The sequence below is a fragment of the Manacus candei genome, unplaced genomic scaffold, assembly GCF_025592945.1.
Source record: "Manacus candei isolate 608988 ecotype Guabito, Panama unplaced genomic scaffold, ASM2559294v1 h1tg000002l, whole genome shotgun sequence".
NCBI lineage: Eukaryota > Metazoa > Chordata > Aves > Passeriformes > Pipridae > Manacus > Manacus candei.
In genome coordinates, this window is record NW_026138050.1 from 478,858 (window position 1) to 504,907 (window position 26,050).

At 56.6% G+C, this 26,050-nt stretch overlaps 1 protein-coding gene across 1 annotated transcript; it reads left to right on the top strand.

The window, feature by feature from the left end:
- The first annotated feature begins 507 nt into the window (after positions 1-507).
- Positions 508-11,141, top strand: HS3ST2 (heparan sulfate-glucosamine 3-sulfotransferase 2). The gene is made up of 2 exons (XM_051787261.1): positions 508-953; positions 9,895-11,141. The coding sequence occupies exons 1-2, from the start codon at positions 508-510 to the stop codon at positions 10,511-10,513; spliced, it is 1,065 nt and encodes a 354-aa protein (XP_051643221.1). The 3' UTR covers positions 10,514-11,141.
- Positions 11,142-26,050: the final 14,909 nt, after the last annotated feature.

A 26,050-nucleotide genomic window follows, 5' to 3' on the forward strand; every position in this document is an offset into this window, starting at 1 on the left:
AGTCGGGCAGGACAGCGGGAGCCTCCGGCCCCGGCGGCGCGGCGGGGATCGGACGATCGCACCGGGACCAGGGCCCGGCAGAGCAGGACTCGGCGCGGAGCGAAGCCGCCCCAGCCGCGGGCAGCCCGGTCCCGGGAGGAAGGGAGGGAGGGCTCTGCGCGGCGGTGCCCCCGGCCCGGCCCGGGTGAGGCACGGCCGCCGAGCGGCCGCGGGGGCTCCGGGAGGCGCTGACGTCAGGCGGCCCCTTAAATAGCGGCGCAGCCGCCGCTGCCCCGGCACTTCCCGCGGAGGCAGCGCGGAGCCGCGGCCGCCCGAGCGCGGGGATGGCCGCGGCGGGGCGGCGGGCACGGCGGGGCTGGGGCGGGCACAGCCCCCCGGGGCGGCCCGGCCGCGTCCCCGCGTAGCCGCGGGAGATGCCGGAGCGGCCGCGCCGGGGCCGGGGCGCCGGGGCGGGGGGGGGCGCCGGGCCGGGGCGCGCCGTGCCCGGCGGCGCGGCCCCATGGAGCGATGGCGCGTAGGGCGCCGAGCGGGCGGGCCCTGGCCGCGGCTCCGGCTCCGTCCCGGCGGCTGGCGCGGAGGGTCCTCGTCCTCTTCACTCTCTCGCTGTCCTGCTCGTACCTCTGCTACAACCTCCTGTGCTGCTGTGGCGGCTCCGCCGCGCCCCGCGCCCGCTGCCCGCCCGTCCGCGCCGCCGCCGCCAAGAAACTTCTGCAGCAGTCGCGGCCGTGCGGGCGGGCGGCCCCCGCCGAGCCCCCCGCCCCGCCGGCCGGCAGCGCCCCGGGGGCGGCCCGCCCGGGGACCAAGCGCCTGCCGCGGGCCATCGTGGTGGGCGTCAAGAAGGGCGGCACCCGCGCCGTGCTGGAGTTCATCCGGGTGCACCCCGACGTGCGCGCGCTGGGCACCGAGCCCCACTTCTTCGACAGGAACTACCACCGCGGGCTGGAGTGGTACAGGTGAGGGCGGGCGGCTGCGGGACCGGCCCCCGCCCGCCCCGAGCACCCCTTTTCCCTGGCCGCCGGGCACCCCCCGCCCCGGACAACCCCCGTCCCGACACTCCCCGGCCACCCCCCGCTTCGGGCACCCGCCACCCCGCTCCCCGCCTCTGTCTCCTCTCCCCTCCCCTCCCGGCGGACTCGGGTCCGCATCCCTCCGTCCATCGGCGGGGCGGGAGCGGCCGGACCGGTACGGCGGGCGGGCGGAGGAGGCTGTCGCCCGGTCGCCCTCTGGAGTTTTCCCTTCACCTCCTCTTCCCGCAGTGCCGAGTAGGTCGCGGCTCGGTCCCTTCGGAGCGAGCGACTGCAGCCCACTGAGGCCCAGCCCTGCCGATCGGCACTCAGGAGCCTGGATGATGCCAGGTTTTCCATCCCGTCTGAGGAGACACTTACCTGGGTGAAGGGCACGCGAATGGCCGTGGGTGGATGGCTGTGTTCCCGCAACCCCACTCGGTGCGCCCCTGCACCCTTCTGCCACCAGGCTCGATTGCTGGCTCTGTGAGAGGAACAGTCCCTATCCTCTGTCATCCCATCTCTCTGAACTCGAATAACTGCGGAATTGTCTGGAGCCTCTTAATAATTTGCAGAGGATGCAAGTGTGTCTCTGGCAGGAGATGACGGGATTTTAACTTCAGTAAAGGCTTTTGTGAGGAGCTCTGGGTGCTCCTCAGCGAGTGGTGCTGTGAGCGGATCACAGCGCCCATGCGATCAGCCCCTGCCCGTGGTGCTGCCAGAAGTTCACCCCCAGCTCCCTGAGGTTCCCACCCAGTGTGTCGGCGGGTGTTGGCTGTGCTGTTGTACAGTGCTGGGTGTGTTTGGGCAAGGCCGTGGGGCTTCCATGGGGCATCAGCCTCAGGAGGCAGAGGAGGGCTCAGCCTGGCCTGGTGCCTGTGAGCTCACAGCAGGGTAAAGGACCCTGTAATTGTCCATATGTCAGAGCATCGTGGCAGATGGTGGAGGCAGCCCACGGGGCCACACTGAGCTTGCTTGCCCTCTGTCTTGGCAAGGGTTTCCCAGAAGAGATGTCCCCAGTTCCAAAGCTGGAACTGGGCAGTGGCTGGCAAACATGGTGCACACTCTCAGCTCTGCTGGGGTTCTGATAGCTGGGGATTGTGCCCAGGGAGGAAACTCAGGCACTGCACAGGGAGAGCTCTCTGGGATCACAGCAGACCCTGTAGCTGGGAATGTTCAGCTCCTTTTGTGGTGGTACTGGTGGCAGGTGACAGAAGAGCCAGGACAGACACAGGTGGAGCTTGCTGAAGCCCTTTTCCTCTCCTGAGGCTGTCCTGTGGCATGCCTAGTTCCTCTTGCCCTTTAGAGAGTAGCTGCAGCAATGTCCTTCTCCTGCTCTTGCCACTTGGCAGATCTGTGTCATTCCTTCATCCTCCCCCTGACATCAGGCACTGTCACCCATCCTGCATCTCCTAAAAGACAGCAGCTGGGAGCAGCCCTGCAGCGCAGGCGTGCAAGGACACTGGTTTCTCTAAAGAGCAGTCAGAGTGGCAGGATGAACCTGGGTCCTGGCTGAGTCCCTCACTCAGAGGTGCTCAGCACCTGCCTGGGAAGCAGCCCCCCCAAATCCTGAGCTGGGGCCCCCCTGCAATCCTTGTGTCTCTGAGTGATCTGGGCTCTTTGCTTTCCCTGCGCACGATTGGTGTGGGGAACGTGGGACTGGGAGTTTCGGAGGCAGCACAGGACCAAACCTGTGACACTGCTCCCGCAGGAGGTTCAGGACACAGGGCCTGCCCTGAATGAAGGGAATGTAAGGGCATGTAAGGGCACCTGTGGGCACCAGGAGTGATGCTGGTCCAGGAGACAGGAGCCGTGTCCCCCTTGCCTCACACTTGGCACTGGGAGGCTGCGGCAGAGAGCAGCCAAGCAGACGACCCCCCAAGCCGTGGCTCAGCCTGGGATCTTCCCTGTGAAGAGGCTCGATTGTGACCGGGAGGGATCAGCCTGTGGCAGCAGCGAGGGCGGCTGTGGAGCGAGGCAGGGGCAGCGCTGGGAGCGCGGCCGGGTGAGCAGCCGGGTGAGCAGCACTGCCCAGGGCCTGGCTCTGCCTCTGGATCGATGGAGAGATCGCACTGGAGCAGTGGAGCCTCCAAATTAGTTCAGCTAAAACAATTAAATGACACTTCCTTGGTTTTATTACCTTTTTTTTTTAACCTGACAAATGTGCCAAAACTTAAGCACAGAGGCTGCTAATGTATAAAACGTGGAATTGATTTTCCTCCTTGCAAGTGGAGCAATTAAATGTGGAGCAAGTCTAACCACAGCACGATGAGCTCCTGTTGCTCTGCCAAGAGCCTGGGGAGCAGGAGAGCAGGATCCTGTCAGTGGCTGTGGCCCAAAAAGGACAGAGCTGAGGCTGGGGACAGCAACTGTGGGAGCTGTGAGGGGCTGCCTGCAGCACCCCGAGGGAGCTGTACCTGGCCTGGCTGGGGCTGTCTTCCAGCTGCCAGCTGGAGAGAGCAGATGCTACCAAGCTTGAGGAGTGCCATGGTGGAGGGGGGTCTCTGCAGACAGTGTGGGGCACAGACCCCTTGGAAAGGCAAAGCCATTCCAAATACGAGCAGAGACTTCTCCCACAGGAGTCCCTGGCTGCTGAGTGCCTGATCTGGCTCTGTCCTTCCCCTGTTATGCCCTAGTGGAGAGCTGAGTGGAGAGACCAAGTTGGTCTTTGAGCAGTGTGAGAGCTGGGCCCCTCCAGTGATGCTCAAAAAATGTTGGTTACTGATTTCGCGTGTTTACCCCTGCCCTGGCATTTGTCTGATGCAGAGATGGCAGAGCCAGTGGGAGGGGACATCTCCTGATCTTTGTGTCCTTGCCGCTCCAAATGTCGTGCTTACTTACAGCTGCTGCTCTCGTGGTGCTCCTGCCTTAGCTCCTGCCATGGCCCAGGGCAGCCACAGCTCCCCCCTGTGCAGGGAAGCAGCATGCTGGGCAGAGCCAGACCCCTCGGCTTCCCCCTGGGTAGGACCACCACCCAGGATCTGCTCGCTCACTGACTCCAGACCCAGAGCCCCTGTACCATTTTCAGTTCCCATCAGTCTCTAATCCACCTCATTAGCTACAGATACACTACAGGAAAGATATTTTTAGCAAGGTCTGTTTTAAGACAACTGAAACCAAACAGCAGCTACTGGGGAATATCGATTCATTACCAATTCTGTACTAAATGTTCAATATTGAGCTTTTTCCTGCTGCAAGTAGTGTGGACCAATAACCTTCGATATTTTCCAGAACACAGGGAAGATAGTGTCATTTAAATTGCATTTAACTTTGAGCAGTGACTCTAATTGCAGCATCTTGGGGTGCAATTGGGGTTTCCTCCTTAGGATTCCTGAATGACTGTCAGACACTCCAGTGTTATTTTCAGAGAGAGGAGCTTTTCCTTGTGGATGCAGTGGCAGGCTGAGCCTGGCTCCCACCCCGTAGGTCCCACTGCAGCCCAGAGGCGGTGCTGGCACAGGGCAGAGCCCATCTGGTTCCATACCTGCCTGAATCCTGTCCCAGGGATGGCACTTGGGAAGCCCAGCTTCCCCACGTGCCGCTGCCACCGGTCCCTGGAACGCCGTCCCTGGAGCTCTGCCCACCACCCCTCACCCCCGCCTTGCCTCTGGTTTTGGGGTGCCCCCAGTGCTGCAGCAGCACGAGGAGCGCTGCTGGCCTCGGAGAGGTGGGCACTGCGCTGCCCTGGGGAACAGACCTGCCAGCCGGAGCATGGAGGTGTCCCTGCCACCAGGGCCCCACGGAGGGCAAGGAGGGAGCCGGCTCCCGCTCCACCTGCTAATTGCTGCCAGCTAATGGCTGGGCTGGCTCACACACAAATGGGAGCCCATTAGGCTTTGCCCGGCGACAGGGAGTGTATGGGGGCTTGACTGACAGTGCATTTTGGTAAAGTTAATTAGTGAGAAGAGAGGAAGGCAGCAAGCTTCAAGGATGCTTTGAAATTTCCTTGACTTCAGAGAGTGCCCTCGGTCTCGGGAATGGACATGGGAGCCCTGGCAGAGTCTGTTGTGTGAGGAGGTGTCCCTGGCAGCATGTTCCCTGGGTACTGCCGTGCCCACGCTGCCTGTGGGCAACAGTCCTGCCCGTCCTGCCCTCTGGGTGGGCCAGGTCCTGCCAATACCCTCACTCAGTCCAGGAGGGCTTCCCTCCACAAAGAGCTGGGGGAGACGCTGGAGATAAACCCACGTGGGATGCCAAGCCTTTGACATTAACGATGCTTATCCTTGCTCTGTTCCTTGACCTTGTTTGTAAATGCTGCAGTTTGTTCTTACCTTTGCTTTGGAAGCACTAGACCAGCTGGTGACCTGGTGTGCCATGGGCACAGCTGCTCTGTGAGGCTTGTGAGCAAAGGATGCCAGGCCCTGGTGACCCTGGGTGTCCATGGCAGGGCCAGGCACTGCCCACAGTGTCTGTCCATGGTGTGTGTCTGGAGATGGCTGGTGCCAGGGAGCAAGGAGTAGAGCTGGCTCTCAGGGCAGGCAGTGCCCCCCGTGAGTGATGAGAGGTCTTCAGGGCCTGCTGCCAGATTGGTGGGGTTTGTGCTTGGTGCTGGCATGTTGTCCCATCCATTTGCAGGCTCCTGGCACCAGGAGGTCACTAAGTGGGTGCCACGGCTCTAATGTGGGCCATTAACTCAGGAATTGCTGCAGCAGCTGTGGCACATGTGGTGGTTTTAAAAATGAATATTCAGTTTTGAAGTTTCACTTATGGAAGGAGTTGCCTTGGGGAGGGGGAGACCCCAGCCTGTCTCCATGAGCACAGGGCAGTACCCGCTGGCAGGGCTGTGAGCTGGGCTCTGCACAAGCCTGAGGGAAACCTCCCACCCCACCGGCCTTGGCCTTTGCCAGACCCTCTGTCAGTGCTGGACAGTTATTTAGGAAGGTAGGAGTGTGTGTGTCTGTGAAGGGACACGGCAATGTGCCCTTTGGAAAAGAATCTCTTGACTTAAGGACAGTGCAAGTCTCTGGAGCATTTAAATGATTAAAAATGAATCAGCAACAAAGTTAATTACTGTGTTCGCTCTGCTTTTATGCATGGAAATGTCCCTCATTAGCTGTCTAAGAGCACTGGTGTAAATTCTTTGAACATAAACATTTATTAAAGGCAACCGCTCCATCATTAAATCCTGGCTGCTGTAGTGCAGGGTTGTGGCAGTGGGGCTGTGGGGCCAGGCCAGCTGCTGCTGGGGCCACGAGCCCTTGGGTGGTGTTTCCAGCTGTGGACATGGTGCCATCTCTGCAGGCTGGGGGACACAGCCAGTCTGTCCCACTCGGCATTGCAGGGCCCTCCTCTCAGGACAGCTGGTCCCTGGCCCCATGGTGCTGCCTGCAGGTCACAGAAGGCTGTGGAGCAGCACTGGGGGATCCCCTCTGCCCCCTCAGCCCCTCGCAGTCCTTGGCTGTGGTGCAGCCCTCAGTCAGGCTGTCCCTGTGTCCTCGACGGCTGCTGCAATGTCTCTCAGCCAGGGAGAGCTTTTTATCTTCCTCACACCTTGATTTCTCACGTTTGACCCAGTTTTGCTTAAACCTCCCCGTAGCTTTGCTGGAGCTTTTCGTCCCCCACTGCCGCCCGTTGTCCTGCTGAACAGAGGGGGCTGGGGGAGAGAGGTGCTGCTGTCACTGAGCTCGCCCATGGTGTGGCACAGCACAGCACAGCATGGCACGGCATGGCACAGTCCTGTGGGCAGCTGGGGCCCGTGCTGACTCCTGCACTTTCTGTGCTCATCTCCAACACGTGGAGCTGCAGCTGGAGACACACTCACAGCCCACCCTTCTCTGCTGGTGACATCAGCTGGGAGAGGGGAAGCGCAGAGCTCTCGTCACAGGAGCAGGCACTTGGGATTGTTTGCCAAATCAAACAGTTTGTTTTATGCTGCTGGATGGATGGAGCCCAGGATCACACACGTCAGCCTCCAGCCTCCACACACAGCGGGCTGCAGCAGGGAGGGACTGACCCAGAGCTGCTCTGCAGGCTGCAGGACCAGGGCTGCAATGGTATTATCAGTGGGTGCTGCTTTCCCTGTGCTTATCTGCAATATCTCAATCGACTGATGAGGTTTTGCACAAATTTTTCCTTGGGAGAGTGTTTCATGCGTGTTTGACATCAAAGCGGTGCAGCCGGTGAGGGAGCACATGTTTCTTTAATGTGGGAGTGTTGTAGGGGCCGTGGGGTGCCCAAAGGCAGATTATAACAAAATTAATAATTCAGGGCTCAGAAAGGTGCTGGTGAGGAGTTAACTCCTTCAGGACAAGGCACTGCTGCAGCTGGGCAGGCTCTGCACTGCTGCTGCCCAGCGCCCACGGGGCGGTGGGGCCGTGGGGGCCGAGCTGTCTCCCGGGGGCCGTGGGGCACAGCTGGGCCACGGCAGGGACAGCAGCTCCCCTGGGCTGTACCCACACGTGTCCCCACATCACTAACACGGGCAAACCAACCTCTAAATCTGGGCTGAAGGGAGTGTTAATGCCCATATCAAATAACACTAAAGGGCTTTAAGAATCGAGTAACTCTAATGAAAGTAATCTCTAATTCAGGAGGAATTAATGCTGTCCCTGCAGCCAGAGCAATCCCTCCAGTGTCAGCCGTACGTCACTGTCCCTGTGCTGGCAGTGCTGTGGCAGCAGCTGGCTCAGAGCACACCAGAAGCTGGTGCCGAGGCTGGCTGGGGACATCAGCAGAGCCACGAGATATGTCCGTGGAGCAGCCAGAGTTGTCTCCTGGCTGAGCCCTGGCCACACAGCACTGAGGGCCAGCACCAAGAGCCTTCACACCTACACACGCAAGCCTGGGGCATAAAGCTGTGTGACATGCTATTTGTATGCAAATAACTCTGTGAATGCAGAAGTCCAAAAATATCATTTTAAAGTCAGGTGTAATTAACTTTGCCATGCGTTTCCCCGCTCCTGCAGCCCGGGGGATCCTGCCGTTAGTGGAAGATGAATGCCTGGATGACATGTCTCCCCCTTGCTTGGTTTCACTGGTGATTTATTTATCTGCCCAGGCTGTGTTTTGTTGTCTCAGCAGTCTCTGCTGCTCAGGAGCAGCAAACACTGGGAGTCCATTTAAAAAAAACAACTCTTGTCTCATTTCAGTAATTTACTATGCAGAGGTTTTGTGTTTTTTGTGATGGATTAGAACCTGTAATTTTGTTTTTGAATGCATGGACCTAATAACTCACGTAATGAAAGTCTAACAGGCCTGAGGATGAGCCATTAATGAAACAGCAGTTTTATGATTCTCCACGATATATTGTAATAGTGAATCACTTACAGAGCTGTCCCACGCTGATTTATGATGAAACTTGTTTGTGATGTGGAGATAGAGCCGTGTGCCTGCGCTGAATTAGCATTTCCCAGCAGTCATTAACCAACGGGAATCGTAATCGGGATTTATGGGGTTTGAAGTGGAGCAGTGGGAAAGGCCAATTAAGCCCCGTCCATGCTCAGGTACCTCAGTGAACCAGCCCTGCTAATTTATGCCAACTAATTAGTTTGTTCTCTCTCGAACAAGGAAGCTGGTCAAAGAGCATGTGAGGGTATGTGGGCTGGTGCCCCTGGCACGTGCTGCTGATCCCTGTGATGTCCCAAGTCTTCCATCGCTGTCCCCTTGTCACACAGGGTGTTGTGAGCTGCTGTTGGATCTCGTCCCAGTTAGGTCTTTCCTCGGCCCAAAGCTGCTGGCCATGACCTGTGTTTTGGGGACCCTGGAGGTGCCAGATCTTGGTCACTGATGCACCGAAGCCCCTGTGTTGCGGCACCGGCGTGGCCATGGCAGCTGTGCCAGGTTATCACATGGATAACTCAGTGTCTTGTGCTCTCCAGCGGGATGGCTGCAGACAGGGATGCTGTTGAAATGGCTGCAGAGAGGGATGCTCTGTTTGCTTTCCCTGGGTCCTGCTGGCCCGAGCCTCAGTGGGGCAGCCGGGGCTCCGGGGTCACCCCATGACGTGACTGCAGTACCAGCTCCGGGTGCCCATGCAGGGGTGAGCACCTGCTGCGGGGCCCAGCCAGGAGACCCTGCCTGGGCATGTGCATTGCAGGGGGCTCACAGGGAGCCCCACGAGCTGAATTCATGCTGTACCTGCTCACACCATGGCTGCTGCTGGAGTGTGGGAGCAGCAGGAGAGTGCTGGCCCCATCCTGGCTGCCAGTGCTCCCTGCCCACTCCAGCCAGGCATTCCCTGCCTGCTCACTGCCCACTCCATCCTGGGGACCCATGGCACCAGGAATCTGGCTGAGGTGGATTTTATAGTTTATTCTAGTAATACAAAACCAATTTATAAATCTTTCCATCCCATTAGTTTTTATTTGATTTGGATGTTCATATGTCAAAGTAAATTATTTAATTAGTGCTAAGCTGGGCCGCAGGGATGCTGCATTTGCCCCGGTCTGGTGTTCCCTGCCTGGCTTGCAGCCTGGCTCCCTGTGCCAGGGACAGACAGGAGCCCATCTCAGAGCCCATGGGCTGGGTCAGGCCCTGGTGGGGCAGGTGATATCCTCGTGGGCATGAGCCCCGCGTCCCTGGGCAGCCCCTTGCTGCAGCTCCCACCGGTGGAGTGGCACAGCCCCCCCGAGGCCTGTTCATTTCTTCCCACGGCTCCTCCTGGCGGTGGTGTGGCACAGCCACCACGTTCCTGCGTCCTGGCACTGGGCACACACCCACTGCTGTGTGTGGGGGGCTGCCAGTGCCCCCATCCTCTGCCCAGGGGGTCCCTGGGGACTGGGACAGACCTGGGAGAGATCTATGGCCAGGGTCCTCCACAGCGCTGCCAGGAGGAGCTGTGCCTGCCTTGTCTCACTGGGAGGGGACACGCCAGCAGCCCCATGCTGCAGTCACCACCTCCTGCTGCCTGTCCCGGCTCCTTCCTCACCATCACCTTCTGCTTCACTTGCAGGAGCCTGATGCCACGGACGCTCGACAGCCAGATCACGGTGGAGAAGACCCCCAGCTACTTTGTCACCAAAGAGGCACCACGGCGGATCTTCAACATGTCCCGGGACACGAAGCTGATCGTGGTGGTGCGGAACCCGGTCACCAGGGCCATCTCGGACTACACACAGACCCTCTCCAAGAAGCCGGACATCCCCACCTTTGAGGGGCTGACCTTCCGCAACCGCAGCCTGGGGCTGGTGGACACCTCCTGGAACGCCATCCGCATCGGGATGTATGCCGTGCACCTGGAGAGCTGGCTCCAGTACTTCCCCCTCTCCCAGATTCACTTTGTCAGCGGGGAGAAGCTGATCACAGATCCAGCTGGGGAGATGGGCAAAGTCCAGGACTTCCTGGGCATTAAACGGGTTATCACGGACAAGCACTTCTACTTCAACAAGACAAAAGGCTTTCCGTGCCTGAAGAAGTCGGAGAGCAGTGGCTTGCCTCGCTGCCTGGGCAAGTCCAAGGGCAGGACTCATGTGCAGATAGACCCCGAGGTGATCGAGCAGCTTCGGGACTTTTATAGACCTTATAATATCAAATTCTATGAAACGGTCGGGCAGGACTTCAGGTGGGAATAGGCGTCCAGGAGCAGTGCTGCAGTGACATGAGGCTGCAATCTTCCATGAGGGGGGCCCCAGGGGCTGGAGCCAGGATCCTCCCAGCTCGTCCTGCCTGGAATTGCAAGCAGAGGCAGGCGAGGGCCTCCCTGTCCCTTGGGAGTCAGCAGTGCTCTGGAGCAAGCCAAGACAAGGAAGACACGAGTCCTGCTGCAGCCACCATGCTGAGGGATGAGGGCCCAGCAGCACTGCCTGTCCCGGCGGGTCAGCAGCACTATGGCTTGTCCTGTGGGGTCCTGTTTGCTTTTAACACCACGTGGTCCCTAGGGCACAGTGATGGCCCCATCCAGCAGCCTGTGAGCAGGCTGCTCCAAGCACGTCCCTCCCCTGTGTCCCAAGGCAGATGGGTGCTCCTGGACAGTGGCAGTGGGACTGTCTCCCCACACCCTGGGCAGGCAGAGCTCCGGCCTCTCCACTTGCCTTCGTCACTCGTGCGCAGTGTGTACCCATGAGGACAGTGAGATGTATCTGCTTGACAAAGAAGTCCATGGAAAATGTTGTACTGATATTTTGTCCTGTGAATAAAGCACAGAATCCTGCTGTTACGGGTACTTTAGTGGCACTAGTTTCCTTGTTCAGCATGTGATCCCTTCATGTAAATAAAGCGGCTTCCACCGGTCCGTACGCATGGGCTGTTCTTAGGGCAGGGCTGGGCAGCCCCCACGCAGAGCTGGGGGGCCGTGGGGAGCCCCTGTGCCTGCAAGCAGGTGAGGGATCAGGTGGGGGCTGGGGCAGGTCAGGGGGTCAGCCCGGCACGACCTGGGGACCGGCAGCACAGCCCTGCCCAGGCCTCCCCAGAGCTGTCCTCTGCCACGGGGCTGGGAAGCCTCAGGGCAATGCACGGGGGCCGTGTGGGGATGCAACACACCATGGACCAGTTTGCAAGGCCTTACTGAGAGTGATTACTGACCAGCGAGCTCTAACAGGAAAAAATTGGAGGTAATTAGTGGACATGTAAGAGAACCCCATCTACATCTCTGCCACTGTCAGCCATGGGGGACCCAGCAGCAAGGAGACCCAGAGGCAGCTGTGGGCAGGTGAAGGGAGAGCCCAGATTAACAGTCGTTGACAGGAAAATGGGATATTTGCTTGTGTGATTTTTCCTTTAAAGGAGAAAAACATTCACAGTGAGACTCACAAATCCCAGCCTCGTAGTAGAAAAGCCATTTCCAATCCACTCCAAGGAGGCAGAAGGTGCTGAGTTAGATTGATCCCCCTGACAATACTGTATTAGTGGGAAATTAGAGCTGGAGCCTGAGGAAACCGCTGTGATATCAAACAATTACTTTACATTTGTCCTTACAAATGGAGGGAGCAGAAATGTGCTTAAATCAAGTATTAGCTTTCCAAAGGGTGAGCAAGTGAGGGCTCGGAAAGGGCTGCACTGAAAATGCTGAGCACATTAGGAGCTCTTAAAAATGTCTGAAAAAGCTCCAAGCAGGCGATCTGCATTCCAAGATTCCAAGGAGGTGGGGGTGGGCGGGGTTGGTGTTTGGTGAGGATGGAGGGGTTTGTTGAGGACGTGGAGCAGTGCTGGTTTGGTGACCTGACGCCAAGCAGAGGGGCTGCCAGAGGGAGCCCCCCTGCTCGCCCAGCCTGGGATGTCTCCCCCGTGAATGCCCCTGACTCAGGAGATCTGGGGACAGAGGTTCTGCTCTCAGGGCCATCAGGGCTGTGTGCAGCCATCCCATCCCTGGTGCAGCACGTCCCCGCCCGGCTGCCCCCGCGGCACAGCCACTGCCGGTGCGTGCACTGTGTTCTAATGGGTTTGCTCAGGCCTGAACCCCAGAGAGCGGCTGTTTAATATTTATCAGCTCATAAATACTTAAATGTAATGAATGTGACTTAAGTGGTCCCTGATCCTGCTCACACTGAAGAGCTCTTGAGACGTGCTGGGCCGAGGGAATCCTTCCTGGGTCCCATTCACATCACTGGTAACTGCCCTGCCCAGGCAGAGCAGAGCCACTGGTACATCTGTGGGAGCTGCAGCACTGCTCCTGCCCAGCAGCAGCCTCTCCTCTCAAAACAGGCCTGAACGCTGCCTCCCTGCTGGGACCATCCCAGCACCCTCCAGTCGGGGACCTTATCTTCAACATAGCATCTCTGTAATTATTTCTCCTTCCCTGTCTCCTGATGAGGAGACCTGACTCAGGTGGGAGCTGCCCTGGGAGCAGTGACTCCGATGGCTCTGTCCCTGTGAGCTGAAGCTGCAGTGCTGGACCAGCACATTGAATATAGCCAAGGTATTCCCAGCTGCACAAGGAGCATTGTTCATCCCACTGGCTAAGGACTGATCACAGCGCTGTGAGCACTGAGGAAATTTCATTCATTTCTTTTTAATTAATAAAATTGGTTTCACTGCTGGCTCAATGTTTACTGGCAGTGGCAGGGATGGGAATGCAGGCAGGGCCCTGGGAGTGACCGTGGGGGACCGCCAGCCCCATCCCCCCACCACGATGCTCCTCACACACCTTCCATGCACACAGAGCCGAGCAGCAAATAAATACAATCATTAACAGAAGCCTCCAACCCCTTGGAGATGATGGATGCTCAGGGGTATCTGGGATGTGGACACATTCAAGTCAGTCAAGTTTCCTCTTATTATTTCATCAGGTTGCAGCAAGGGACAAAAACACACTGCCAGCTGGGATCTGTCACCACTGCCCAGGATGGATACAGCTGGATGTCACCTGGCAATGCCACACCCACTTGCCCAGGCAGTGCAGAGACACGGAGGTGCTGCCCGAGGTGCCAGCTCTGCCCCTGCAGTTACCCTGTCTCTGCAGGCTCCCTCCACAGCACGGGTCACCCACAGGCTCTGTGGGCTGTGCCCCACTGCCTGCCTTCCCCAGAGGAATCCTCCAGCCTCTTCCAGCAAAGGTGTCTACATGGAGCTGCCAGGCTCCCACCTTCTGCTCCCCAATCTTCCCTCCAGCCCCACACTCCTGCCCATTGGTACTCGGAGAGTGCAGGAGCTGCCCGTGGGCACCAATTCCCAGGGTTGTCCCTGCCCACCCGCAGCATGGGGGACACGAGTTGTACAGAGGAGGAGCTGATGTCTGTGCCTGTGGCTGCCAGCCCAGCCCGGGTGCCAGTCCGGTGCCCACTCCCCAGTGATGTGCCCACACACTCAACAGATTAACGCTTTTCATTTGCTCTGAATGTTTTCCAAGTTCCTCTCCAAGCCCTGCCCAGCTTTCCATGAGCAGGAGTGTGTAGCAATGAGAGGACCTGATGGCATCAATATTGCACTGAAGTCCAGGCATCACTGCATAATTCATTACCTGACAGCTAATTAGCTGGCTGGTCCAATTAGTGACTCCTGTACAGCCAGGGCTGCGGGTGCAGGGGCTGGCACTCACAGCAGGCTGGTGGCCACAGGGGCTGACACCTGACAGTGGCTGTGCCGGTGGCTCACGGGGCCCACGGGGGTGTCGGCTGCTGGGGACCTTCTGCCAGCAGATGGGGGTGGGTGTCACACCCCAGGGTACTGCAAAGCATCTTGGTGCTGGCTGGGGCTACTCACAGCCCAGCAGGAACACCAGCCCCACAGTGGTCCCCCGGGCTGGCCACAGGATCACTGCTGCCAGCTCCCAGGAGGGGAAGGGGAGTTGGTTGGGGCTCACACCGTGTGGTGCTTGATCCCAGGGCTCTGCTCCCCTGCTCCTGCAGCGAGCACTCGTGAGGGCAGTGACCCGGCTCTGGCACACTCCAGTGGCTGGAGATAAGGACAGCTTAGGGATAAATAATCCACCCAGTGGCTGAGTGGATTCAACTGACTTCGTTCCTATTAGAGGATCTGTTAGTAATTATCTGAAGACTCGTTATTACCTGGGGACCTATAATCTGCCAGAGTAATGAGTTCAAGTGGCTCATGTGGCATAACAAACAGGAAAGGGAAGGTGGGAAGGGGCCGCTGCCATCGCAGCAAGGGCAGGGCAGGGCTCAAGGACAGTGGAGTCGCTCGGCTTTGAGGAACTGCCACCACAGCACCCCATTCATGGGACACAGAGCTGCTGCTTTGCCTCCCCACAGCAGGTCAGGGACGAGCCCTGGTCAGAGCTCAGGGCCAGGCAGAACTCAGTGAGCTCAGAGAGGCAAACAGCTGAGACCTGAGTGGAACCACTGTGTCTCTGACTAGATGTGGCTGTCAGGGATGTGCTGCGGGACATGGCCCCTGTGCCAGCCATGGGTGAATCCCAACTCCAGGGGCAGCCCTCTCCCAGTCCTGCCACCCACAGGGACTCACCCTGCAAACCTGAACCAACTTTGCCTGACTCAACTAAAATTAAGTAACTAGAAAGACCAGGAGGTGAGGCAGATCATCCCCTGCAGCAGATATTGATGGATCCCACAGCTGCAAGGGAGGAAAATCCCTCCTGGGACACACATTCAGGGTTCGTGCATGTTAGCAGAGGGCATGGTCCCCACTGCCATCACCATTTGGCATGTGCCTATCCCCATATCTACCCCTGTGTCCATCCCCATGTCCATCCCTGTGTCCATCCCCGTGTCCATCCCCGTGTCCATCCCTGTGTCCATCCCTGTGTCCATCCCCGTGTCCACAGGGCACGGCAGCTCTGCACCACAAGTGTGTGGAGGCCAGAAATGGTGACACAGGAGGGAAAGTGCTCAGGAATGACTGAGATTAATTACCCTCCTGCTAATCATGTGAGGGATCCAACCTGCCAGCTGAATTGAAAGCCCGTGATCCAACTCTCCTTGTCACATGCTGTGGCTGCCATGTGTGATGGTGGCTGCTGGGGGGCCAAGTGCCCACGCTCACACCTGGCTCCCTGCCCCTGCCCTTTCCACCTTACCTGAGTGCTGGCTGGTCCTGATGAATTTGTGTGTTTTAAATAAATTTATTTATTTAAAATACACACATTTTATTTAAAATATCCGAAGAGGCCGATGCCCTCGGCCCCATCTCTGCCTGCTGCAGAGCTGCCATGTGACAGTGCTTTGTTTAGTCATGGCACAGTTATGAGACCAATGCAGTCATTAAGCTCTCATCTTTAAAACAAAGATAAAATTACGTGATTAAGATCTAATTAAAGTCTAACTACCAGCACCATGAATCACTTCAGCACACACTTTAATGGATGCCTTTCGAAGCCACTGTGCATTTGGTTTCCTTCTGTGGGCTGTGATTTCCCTGCAGGGACTGGGTCTTCCCAGGCTGATGTTTGTTCTCGCTGGCTCTGATTTGGCTGGGGACCACTAAAAATGTTTACATGTGAGCAAGGAGCTTGAAAATCCATTTCTAACCAGACAGAAAATTTCATTTGACAGGCTCATTCAGATGTGCTGTGCCTCTGCAGGACAGAGCAGAGCGGGGGGAGCAGATCACCCACCACCAGCCCTGGCCCTAGCTGGGGACCATCTCCTCAGCACTACCATGTACTTGGTCTGGCACACTGGGTGCTTGGTGCTCCAGTGGCTTGGTGCATGGGCAGTTGGTGGCCGAGCTGCACTAAGTGCAATTAACTCTCCTTGTGAAGAGAAAAAGCAAATGAAAACCTCCCTCATGGCTCTCGTGCTGTCCACCCTGAGGGACAGAGCTATAATAATGTTGATGGAGAATATTGTCATTTCCCTTTTCCCCTGCAAATCATTGCCTGTCCCTGTCCCAGCACTGCCTCTCCCAGATCAACACAAGCATTTTAAAGCCCTTGCTCCTGCGCCCACAGCCTGCCAAGGCAGAGACTCTGCCAAGGACTGTCTCTGCCAAGGGCTGCCTCTGCCAAGAGCTGCCTCCCTGGGACCAGCAGACCTGCACCTGCTGGACACGCCGTGGTCTCACTTCCACAGCACAGCATGGCAAGATTCTCCCTCTGCATTGGGCACACCAGCCTGGCCCCAAGGAGCCCATCCTAGAGACCCTGACTGCTCTCTGGGGCCAGACAGCCTGTTTCCCGTTGGCTCTGTGCACTCTGCATGGGCTGTGTCTGCTCTCCACAGGCTCTGTGCTCCCCACGGCCTCTGTGTGCTCACAGGCACACAGTGAGCCCACAACGAGCCAAGGCAGCTGTGGCAGATCCCTCAACACTGCATTGACCCTGAAGGATTAGGAGCAAGAAGATCTCATATTGACATCAATCCAAGGAAGCCAGATGGGGAAGACCTGGCAGGAGTGCAAGCCCAAATTATTAACGCAACAGCCACCCTGCTGCTCACAGCAGCTCAGCCAGGGCAGCCACTGAGGGATCATCCTACCTGTGGCCTCACAGCCCTGCAGGAGCAACTGGTGGCACACAATGCCAGCGGGGCTGCCAGGGTGTTTCTTTCCCTTGGAGCAGCCAAGCACTGTGACACCAGTCCCCGAGGCCCCTGCAGCAATTGTCACCATCCAGGACAGGATGTTCTGCATCTGCCAGGTGAGGCTGTGGCTGTCACCCTCCCAGTGGCACTGCCAGCACTGTGTACATGGGAGCACAGCCCCAACAGCACCAACTGCTCCATCACGTCCACAGAGAAGTTTAAGGTGAAAACAGCCCGGTATTTCCCTTGGGGAGAGCACAGTGAAACGGCTTCTTTCCTGTTGCTCACATATGTGGGATGGATGGAAATAGGGAAATGACAAAGAAAACTTACAGCCCCATTTAGGTTTGTTTCGTGTCTTTTTCAGCAGAAGGACACCTCGTTTTCCTGGTGGTGACACATTAAGTGCACGTTCATCCTCTGGGGATCGCAGCACTGCAACAGGTACCTCCCAGGCTCAATGGGAGGGAAGATTATCATCATTAATCACTGCTGGGAAACAAGGCACTTCTCCAAACTGCACCCCTGTATAATGTATACACACAGAGCCATACATCAAGGGAATGCTCCCTGGATGACTCAGCCAGCCAGAGGAGATAAAGGAATTGAAATTCAAGAGTGCTGCTGGTTTACATCTTCAGAGGGATGAGCTTCCTGAAAATGCTTGTTTCAACACAGCAGGGCTCAGAAGTGGGTCATTTCTGTAAGGAACTGGACAAACATACCAATTTGGCTTTGGGAATACCAGCAGGACAAGCCCAGGGGACAGGTGGGCTCATGGTGCCCATGGAGCTGCCACAGGGGACCTTGGTGCTGGTGGCTCCCCTCACCCCTGTGCCAGGCTGTGGGAGCTCACACATGGCCACTAACAAGCTCTGGCTTCTCCAGCTACTCACTTAAATTAGTGTGGGCCAGCCTGCCTGCAAACACACAGCTTAGCTCAGAGTCCAGTGTGGCCTTTTCCCATCTCCTCAAGCTCTTCCCTGGCTGCAGGGCTGGGCTGAGTGCGTGGGAGTGTGAGTGGTGCTGCACTGCAGCAACCGGTGTCTGTGTGTTGGTTCCCCTGACTGCAGGTGACTGGTTTGGGGGCTATGGGAAGCACAGGCAGTTTGCACCTGGCTAAGCCAGGAGAAGGCAGACTGTCATGGGATCGAGGACAGGAAAGGAAGGGAAGGGCTTTGGCATGGGTGGCACAGGGCAGAGGATGTTGCAGGACAGTCACACTGACACCCAGCACCCATCCCTGCCAGCTCCAATGGGACTTGGCTCACCTGCACACCAGGACAGGGGCTGCTGGAGCAAACTTCAAAAGGGAGAGAAAATGTTTCTTTGAGTTAATATTCCCTTGCAGATCTTGTTCTGCTCATTATTCTGGACGTTACTTAAGCAGCAGCCGCTCGTCATTCGTGGTTTGGCGGTGAGAAGGGCTGAGTGCAAGAGGCTAATTTATTTTCTTTTAGTGCTTCATCCATGGCAGCCCCTGGCTGCTCCTCACCACTGGAAACCAACCAGAGGCATTTCAGATATTTCTAATGTATGACAGCAACTGGGAAACAGAAATTACCCTCTCTGAAACAATTCCTGAGACCAATTTCTTTTGGCACTTTGCAATGGAGACGTGGAGGAGACATGGGCTGCATGTACTAGTTTGCCTTTCCTGAGCAATTTATTAGCCCTGCCATCTGGTTAGACCTTGTTCCTCTCCCCAGACAAACACACCTCACTGAAGGGATGGCCCCTGGAGTCACCTTGGAGAGCAGAGGAGACGCAAGGGGTTTCCTGCTCTGCCCGGCCACACGGTGCTCCAGCCCCCTGGCACCTTCTGCCACGTGGGGCTTTGATGAGCTGGGCTCCGGCCTCGATGGTGCTTGTGCAGTGCTGAAGGAGTTCAGTGGTCCCACAGAAAGGACCAGTGGGTACCTGCCCATGCATCCTGCCCCGGAGCCTGGCCTTGCAGCAGGGCATAAGGTGTAAGGGGCAGCAGGACTCAGTCCTCCCCTGCTCTGGCCATCCTCCCAACTGGCTCCCTGGTTACATCCGTGAGGAGCTGTTGGCATCCTCCACATGCTGGGACCCTGATGAGATCCAGATCGGGAGACAAATGATCTGCTCAGGATGCGCTGCCTCTGCTCCGTCTGCTCAGCCCAAATGAAATTAAAATATTGACAGAAACAATTTCTAGGGGGAAATTGGAAAAGTTACTCTCAGTGCTGGAGCTGAGCAACTCCTGCAGCCCGACTGCCCATCATCTTCCCAGGCAGCTGGGACAGGCAGTGACCTCCAGCCGGCAGCACCAGCGGGTGCTCTGGCACGGGGCAGAGTTGTTCCAGCCGTGACATGCGGCTGTGGACGTGGACACCATGGTTGCTCCTGCGAGGGCACCAGAGATTTAGGCACAGTTTTCACTCCTTTTGCTACACTCAGAATTATCTTCACATAATAGTTTGGGTAAATAAAGCAAACTTGACATTTTCTGCACACGTGCAATTTCCCTGGAGAGCCAGTGGTTACTGCTGGGAGGGCACTGCTTGCTGCCATGCCAGCCGGGCAATCGCTGCCCTGGAGCAGCAGGATCAGTGTCTCTCTTCCACTCACTCTGCCCACTCTGCCGAGTGCCCACGCCCCCCATGCCCCCCACACTGCAGCACCGGCGCTCCCACAGCCGGAGCAGGACACAGCTCCCTGGGAAGATGCTGCCACCACCCCCTGGCTGGGAAACAACGGTGGTAGCATTCCCTCCCAGTTCCTCAGCCCCCGTTTTCTAATCCACTTTTATCACCCTTTCCCCAGGGCATCACAGAACTGAGGGAAACACAAGCCAGAGGCTGTTATTTCTGTGCCACCACCAAACCCAGAACCTCATCAGAGGATGAAATCAGGTCAGTTTGACAGGACCTACTTTTGCTCAACCACACTGACAGGCACAAATTTATATTCCCAGGCTCTAATTCTCCCATTAATTAAATCTTGCAGTGGTTTTTCCACCTGTTTGCCCAGGATTAATGTCAGGCTAATTGGATACAGTTGTCCGAGCCATCTCACTCATTCACTCTGCTGTCTTTTCATACATGTTTTCCTCCTGCCTGATGCCATGTTCCAGCTCTTCAGAATCAGGAGGAAAGCTCCAAGAGGAGCTGCTTCTGACTGGTTTAAACCCCTCTCTCATGGCCAGGCTGCCCAGGATCCTGTGGCAGCACCTGGCACTGGCACTGCTCTCACACTGCCCAGCACCCGCACAGCTCAGCCCCCTCAGCCCAGCACAGCTCCCACCTGCACTGGCACATTTCCCTTCATCCTCACCAGCCACTGCACAGCACCGGCAGAGCAGGAGGTGATGCTGTTGGAGTGAGATGGCCAAAGGGAGGACTGGACACCCTGCACCTGCATCCACAGCTGATGGAGCATTCCCTGGAAATCCCTTGGGACCAGAGGGTCCTGCCTGGAGGGATGTCCTGCACCAGGCACTGGGCACAGCTGCCTGCACGGGGCCACCCCAGACCTGCCTGTCTGGGAGGGTCACAAGGACAGCCATGTCCCCTGTGGCATGACTGGCTCACATGGCACAGCCCACGCTGCTGCTCTGCACAGCACAGCCCACATCACAGGACTTGCAGAGCTGCTGCTTTTCTTGTGCCTTTTTTCCCCATTTAAAATCTTCTTGAGCATTTAATAGGTAATTTGCATACTGCAGATTCATTTTTAAAAACTTTTTAATGAAGGTGTTTGGCTGTGCGTGTACCTGTGTGTGCCACCCGTCCCAGCTTGTGCCATATAAACTACCACTAGCTGTGGAAAAGTTAATTAAAGGTAATCATGAAAACCTCATTAGTCTTCATTTACATAAGTTGCACAGAGAAATTTTCTAACCTTTGATCCTGGCTATCACAATCCATCAGATATCTCCGCACACATAGTTCAAAGGCAGAAGCACATCTCCAATCCCCACTGCACATGCCAACCCCTGAGCTCTGCTCTCGGCTGCAAGGAGAGAGACGGGCCCTGCTGCTGCACCTGCAGCTGGCAGAGGCCTGGGCACATGCCCGTGTGCATGGCAGGGTGAGTGTGCCTGCAACACAGGTAAGCACATCTGCATCACCACATCAGCATGCCCTGCCTGCCCTGAGCATGCCCTGCCTGCCCTGCAGGAGAACACATCCTGCAGCACCTAGGACCTGGCCCTGCCCTGGAATCCCTGCCCCAAGAGGTGTCCATGGTCCCTGTCACCTCTGCCTGGCACAGGGCTCTGCCCCCTGGCCCCGACCAAACTGCCCAGCAGCAGGACTAGCACTGCCAGGGACAGGAAAGACCAAAAAAATGCCTCTGAGGAACACCGAGTTCCCGTTCCCTGCACAGCTCTGTCATCTCCAGCACCAGCCTCGTCATCAGCTCAATAACCTGTGTTGGTGGCTGTGGTGGGGCTCGGCATTGCAGCTGGTGACAGTGGCAATCAGGTGGCCAAGGTGCCCATGAGCCACCACGTGCCAGCACAGCTCCCTCGCTCCCAGCAGAGCCCGAGCCTCCCACGCTCCCAGTACTGCAACAGCACAGTTAGGATAGGACCTGTCATGCCATAAAAATATGGGAGCATTAAATGTATTAGAGAAAACTCTCTCTGTTATTAAAGTAGCTCACATCCTGGAAATCTGAGCAGTGAGCAGTGCAATTTCACCCGGCGATAGGACTGGATTAAGTTCTTCCCACAAAAGCCTCTTATTGTATGAAAAAGACCATTAGCAGCCATTGCAATCAATAGGGATCGGCCCTGGTGCTGCAACACCCTTCTCAGCCGGCACTGCCGATAGCACCAGTTAGCGCGGGGCTCCTGCACGGACCCTGCAGGAAGGAGCGGGGCTGAAGCCGGGGTTGGAGCGGTCCCGGGGCCGGCGTTGGCAGCTGGTGGGCAGGACCGGCCCCTGAGCGCAGGGAGCTCTTCCCAGAGGGCGGCCGGAGCTGCCGGGCACATGCCAGGGTAACAGGGCACTGGTAGATGGGAGCCTGCAAGACAGTAGAGCCCTTCTCATCCTTCTCCCCAGTGTCTTTGGGGCTGTTCAGCTTTTCTTGCTACAAACTGGGCTGGGAGCTTCTCCCCTCAGCCCCTGTAAACAGCCACCACCATTCCAAAGCCTTCTGCTCCAGGACCTCAGCAGAGCCCTGATAAATTTTGGGCAAATTTTGGTTATAATATTTCAAATCTCACAGGGTACATGAGGATCCATCCAATGCTGGCACAGAAAGGAAAACGTTTCCCTCACTGCTCCAGATAGGACATCTTTGCTGTGCTGACAGTCCCCCTAATTTAATTATCCTTGCTCCAGCACTTCTGTATCACCACTCCCAGGAGGCAGGGTTCTCCAGAGGCGGTTTCAGGGCCTGTTATCAGTGATTCCAATTTCATTGCAATTTGCTGCCGTCCAAATGCAGGACAGGAGCTGTGAGGCCAGTCAGGATCACAGGCACCCGGCTGCCATCGGTGGGTGGGTGGGAAATGGCTCCTCTGGAGCACCTGGGGATGGATTTCAGCCTGGGCTTCTGCTCCTTACAGGGGATGAACCTGATGGGCACAGCTATAGGGTCACACCCTTAGCCAGGGCAGTGGCTTTGAGATGGAATTTCCAATGACTCTCCCAAGGGTAATTCACGTCCTGCAACAAACAGACGCAATAGACAAGCGAGAAGGAAAAGGCCCCTGGATTTTTAAAAGACTTAGTAACAGCAAGTGAGGGCGATACATTATTTAAAGGCTTTTCCAAGGAAAGAAAATAATTTCAGCTTAGTTAGCTTTTTAGGACAGCCTAGCAGAGAGCAGGGAGCGCAGTGCCGCGGGCAGCAGGGTGGGTGCTGGAGTGGGGTGATGCACAGAGCCTGCTGCCAACGGGCACGTGGCACTGGGACCAAGCACCACGGGGCTGCAGGTCCCACCCAGCACCTGTGGCTTGGCCAGAGCACAGAGGGGACGCAGGGCCTGGCTCCATGCAGGGGTGCCAGGGACACGCCGATGGGTGCGGTGGGAATGCAGCAGTGATGGAGAGCGCGGTGCAATGGGCACTGTGGCGCTGGGCACGCTGATGAATTAGGTGTCAGCGGGTTTAATCCAGAGTCATTAGCCATGTTGAACACTTGCATATCATTTGTTAAACTAATGGATCGCTGGAGGTCATTCAATAACAAGAAAGGGAGAGGAGGGTTATTAGTTTTTATCAGACGTTAATTGGCCAAAATCGATTACCTGTTTGGCATTTGCAGTGTTCTAGGGGTGTCTCCCCTGCAGCCCCCCCGAAGGCAGAGCAGCTCCTCCAGGGTGGACCCTTGGGCCGATGCCATCGTGAGGGGCTCCCGTCCACCTGCTTCCCATCGGCTTGTCCCAGGGACTGATGAGGGGCACCCGGTACCCCAGAGCAGCCGGCACCCCAGGCTGCCTCTGCCCAGCCCAGGGCAGCGCCGTCAGCAGGGGCCCTGTAGCCCCCCTGGTCCTTCCAGGTTCCCCAGTTCTCCCCATTTTCCCAGCCCTCCCACCTCCCCTGGCTCCCACAGTTGTGGCACAGAGCAGCAGAAACGAGCTGGGAACTACTCAGGTGATGCCACATCTATCTAACAAGCTTCTAAATGAAAACTAGCATTTGGACTTACTGCATTCGGGCTCAAAATTTGATTACATTTTTCTACAGCTGTAAATCTGCCTCCCTTTCTGCAACATTATTATTAAAGCCAGTATTGAATTGGTGGTGTGATACGTAAAATTTCAATCCTGGCTTTGACATTCCAGGAAGTTAAAAACCAATTACAGTGTGTGCTTTGCCTCAGGACAGAATGAATCATTGAACACAGCCACTTCACTGAGAGAAATTAAAGGTTGAAGCAGCAACATGGGAAGGTATTAAGTTAAAAATCAAAGGTCAATTAAAGTAAAACTGAGCCTATTTTATTTTTAATATTTTGCTTACATTTTCATTCCTTTCCGATGAACAAGGAGGCAAAATAAACCTGCACTTGTATTTATTTGCCAGGTAATAAATCCAGGCTGAAGCTGGTTTCAGAAGCTGAAACACTCAGGTGAAAAAAATCCCAATAACCAGCATTAATCTAGCTGCAATGAAGCCAGCACAGCAACAAGGTAGCACCCACCCCCACAGCGGAGCGAGGGGTCCCCATGGGACACTGTCCCCATCACCATCACCCTGAGCCCACAGGGCCCCCCACTTGGCCCCAGAGACTGGCTGTGCCATGCTGGGACAGGCAGCACCAATTGCAAAAGGTGTGAAAGAGGGTCAAAGCCGGCACTAAGAAGTGCAAAGAGCTTCATGTCCTGCAGCCAGCACCTCCCTTGGGCCCGCTGAGCACAGCAGGGTGTGCAGGGTGGGGAGCACAGCAGGTCCCACGGCACGACCAGCCCCACCACACAAATCACAAAGCAGTGAAGCCGCTCTGCTCCCTCCCTGACAAGGGGGACTCTGGAGAGGAGATGTCACAGCCCATGTATCCATCCAGTGCCAGGGGGAACCAGCACCAGGCCCCTCCTAACCAGGCACGACAGGAGCCCTGGTTCGCTGGATCCAGCGGCCGTGCAGGGGCAGGATCGGTGCCGCCTGTCACCAAAGCAGCAAACAGAACAGGGTTATCTGCCAGCTGTGGCAGGAGCTGCTGATTCCTCCTGTAACACAAGGATTGGAGGTATTTCTCTTGCTTGGCAGGAGCCTGTCAGCACAAACACCTTCAACATGGATTCTAATAGATAATCCATACCTTGAAGTGCAGTCTGTCATCTGCTTATTACCCACGATAAATCATTCGCAAAGTATTAAAACAGTTAAAGACTGTCATAGGGGCTCCAGGAATTGCTTTGCAACAAGCACAGTCTGCCTGTTAAAGGAGCAAATGTATCCTCGGTGGAGCCGGGCAGCGCCAGTGGACGTGGCGTTATTTACAGCCTGGAACACAGAGCTGTGCAGCAGTGCTGGAACCCTCCTGGCCCCTCTTACCACTGCTGAGACAGTCTGATCCCAGCTCTGGAAACTAGTTAAGGCCATTAGGAAACACACCCCTTCTCCAAGGAGCCAGTTCTGCGAGATTAAAAACGGGAGCACAGGCACTGCCGTCTGTGGGGTACTCACATCCACACCGAGTGTGAACCACAGGGAGGCACTGAGCTAATGTATTCCCAGACAATTTAGGCTCATTTCAATAAAACCAGAATTAGACGGTAGCAAACAGCAGGGAGAGCAGCTGTTACAGCACTGAGACACCTAACACAACACCCCCTGGCACTGCGTGACAGAGACAGCACATCCAGCCCAGGGAGAGCAGGGGTGGCTGGGCTGGGACAGTGACAGGGGCCACCTGCTCCAGGGACCTGCTCCTCGGGAGCCCCACATCCCCAAACCTGCAGGGACACACAAGCAGGACAATGACCCACAGGTCCAGGAATCCACAACCAGCCTTGACCTACAAAGCCACCAACACCCATCACCAGAGGAGTGCAGCAAAGGGGCAGGGGGAGCTGGAGCAAGGACATGTGAAAGGGCTGGGGGGATGCCCAGCACCAGAGCCCTCCATCGCACCAGTCCCCTGCCAACCCCAGTCCCAGCTTTGCCCACTGGCCCCCAGCTCCTATCACCTACAGCAGTGAGACCAAGCTCCAGGCAGGAGGGGACACATCATGGACCCAGGTCCTGTGGCATTTTGGCCAGGAGACCCCAGCCAGACCCTCATCCACCATGGGACGGGGCACAGGAGACCAGAAAAGAGACTCCCACACCTTCAGAAGCCACTCAGGCCACCCCTGCCCACAATATGGCCCAGCCTGAGGGACTTTTAATGGTCCCCTTCCCCCATCACACCCTGAGCCCCACACCTGGGTACCCACTGTAAACTGGTAAATATACCTGGGAATCAGCCAGAGGCTGGTGTCAGCATTTCTTATTAAAAGCTGGGTTTTTGCTCTACGACAGACTAGTTTTATGTTCCCATAAATTGCCAACAGTTGGTCAGATCCCCACAGAGCCAGGATCGATACCCAGCCGAGGGGAAAAAGTGCTGAGGAAGGAAAAGCAATACTCCAATTAGAGCAAAATTTAAGAGTCCAGGGGTAGGGGTGACAGTGCCTAATGTGTTACAATTTATTGATGGTCTCCCAAAGATTGGGTTTTGTTCTGGCTCTCAGAGGCAGTTGTTAATAAATATCCAGGCAGCTGCAGTGACTCCCACCTCCGTCCACTGCACCTTTGGCCTTGCTTGGCA

Bases quoted from the DNA above. Each gene is read 5' to 3' on its own strand.
- HS3ST2 (XM_051787261.1), top strand. From the start codon at position 508: ATGGCGCGTAGGGCGCCGAGCGGGCGGGCCCTGGCCGCGGCTCCGGCT. The intron at 954-9,894 runs GTGAGGGCGGGC...CTTCACTTGCAG, and splicing joins CGCGGGCTGGAGTGGTACAG to GAGCCTGATGCCACGGACGC.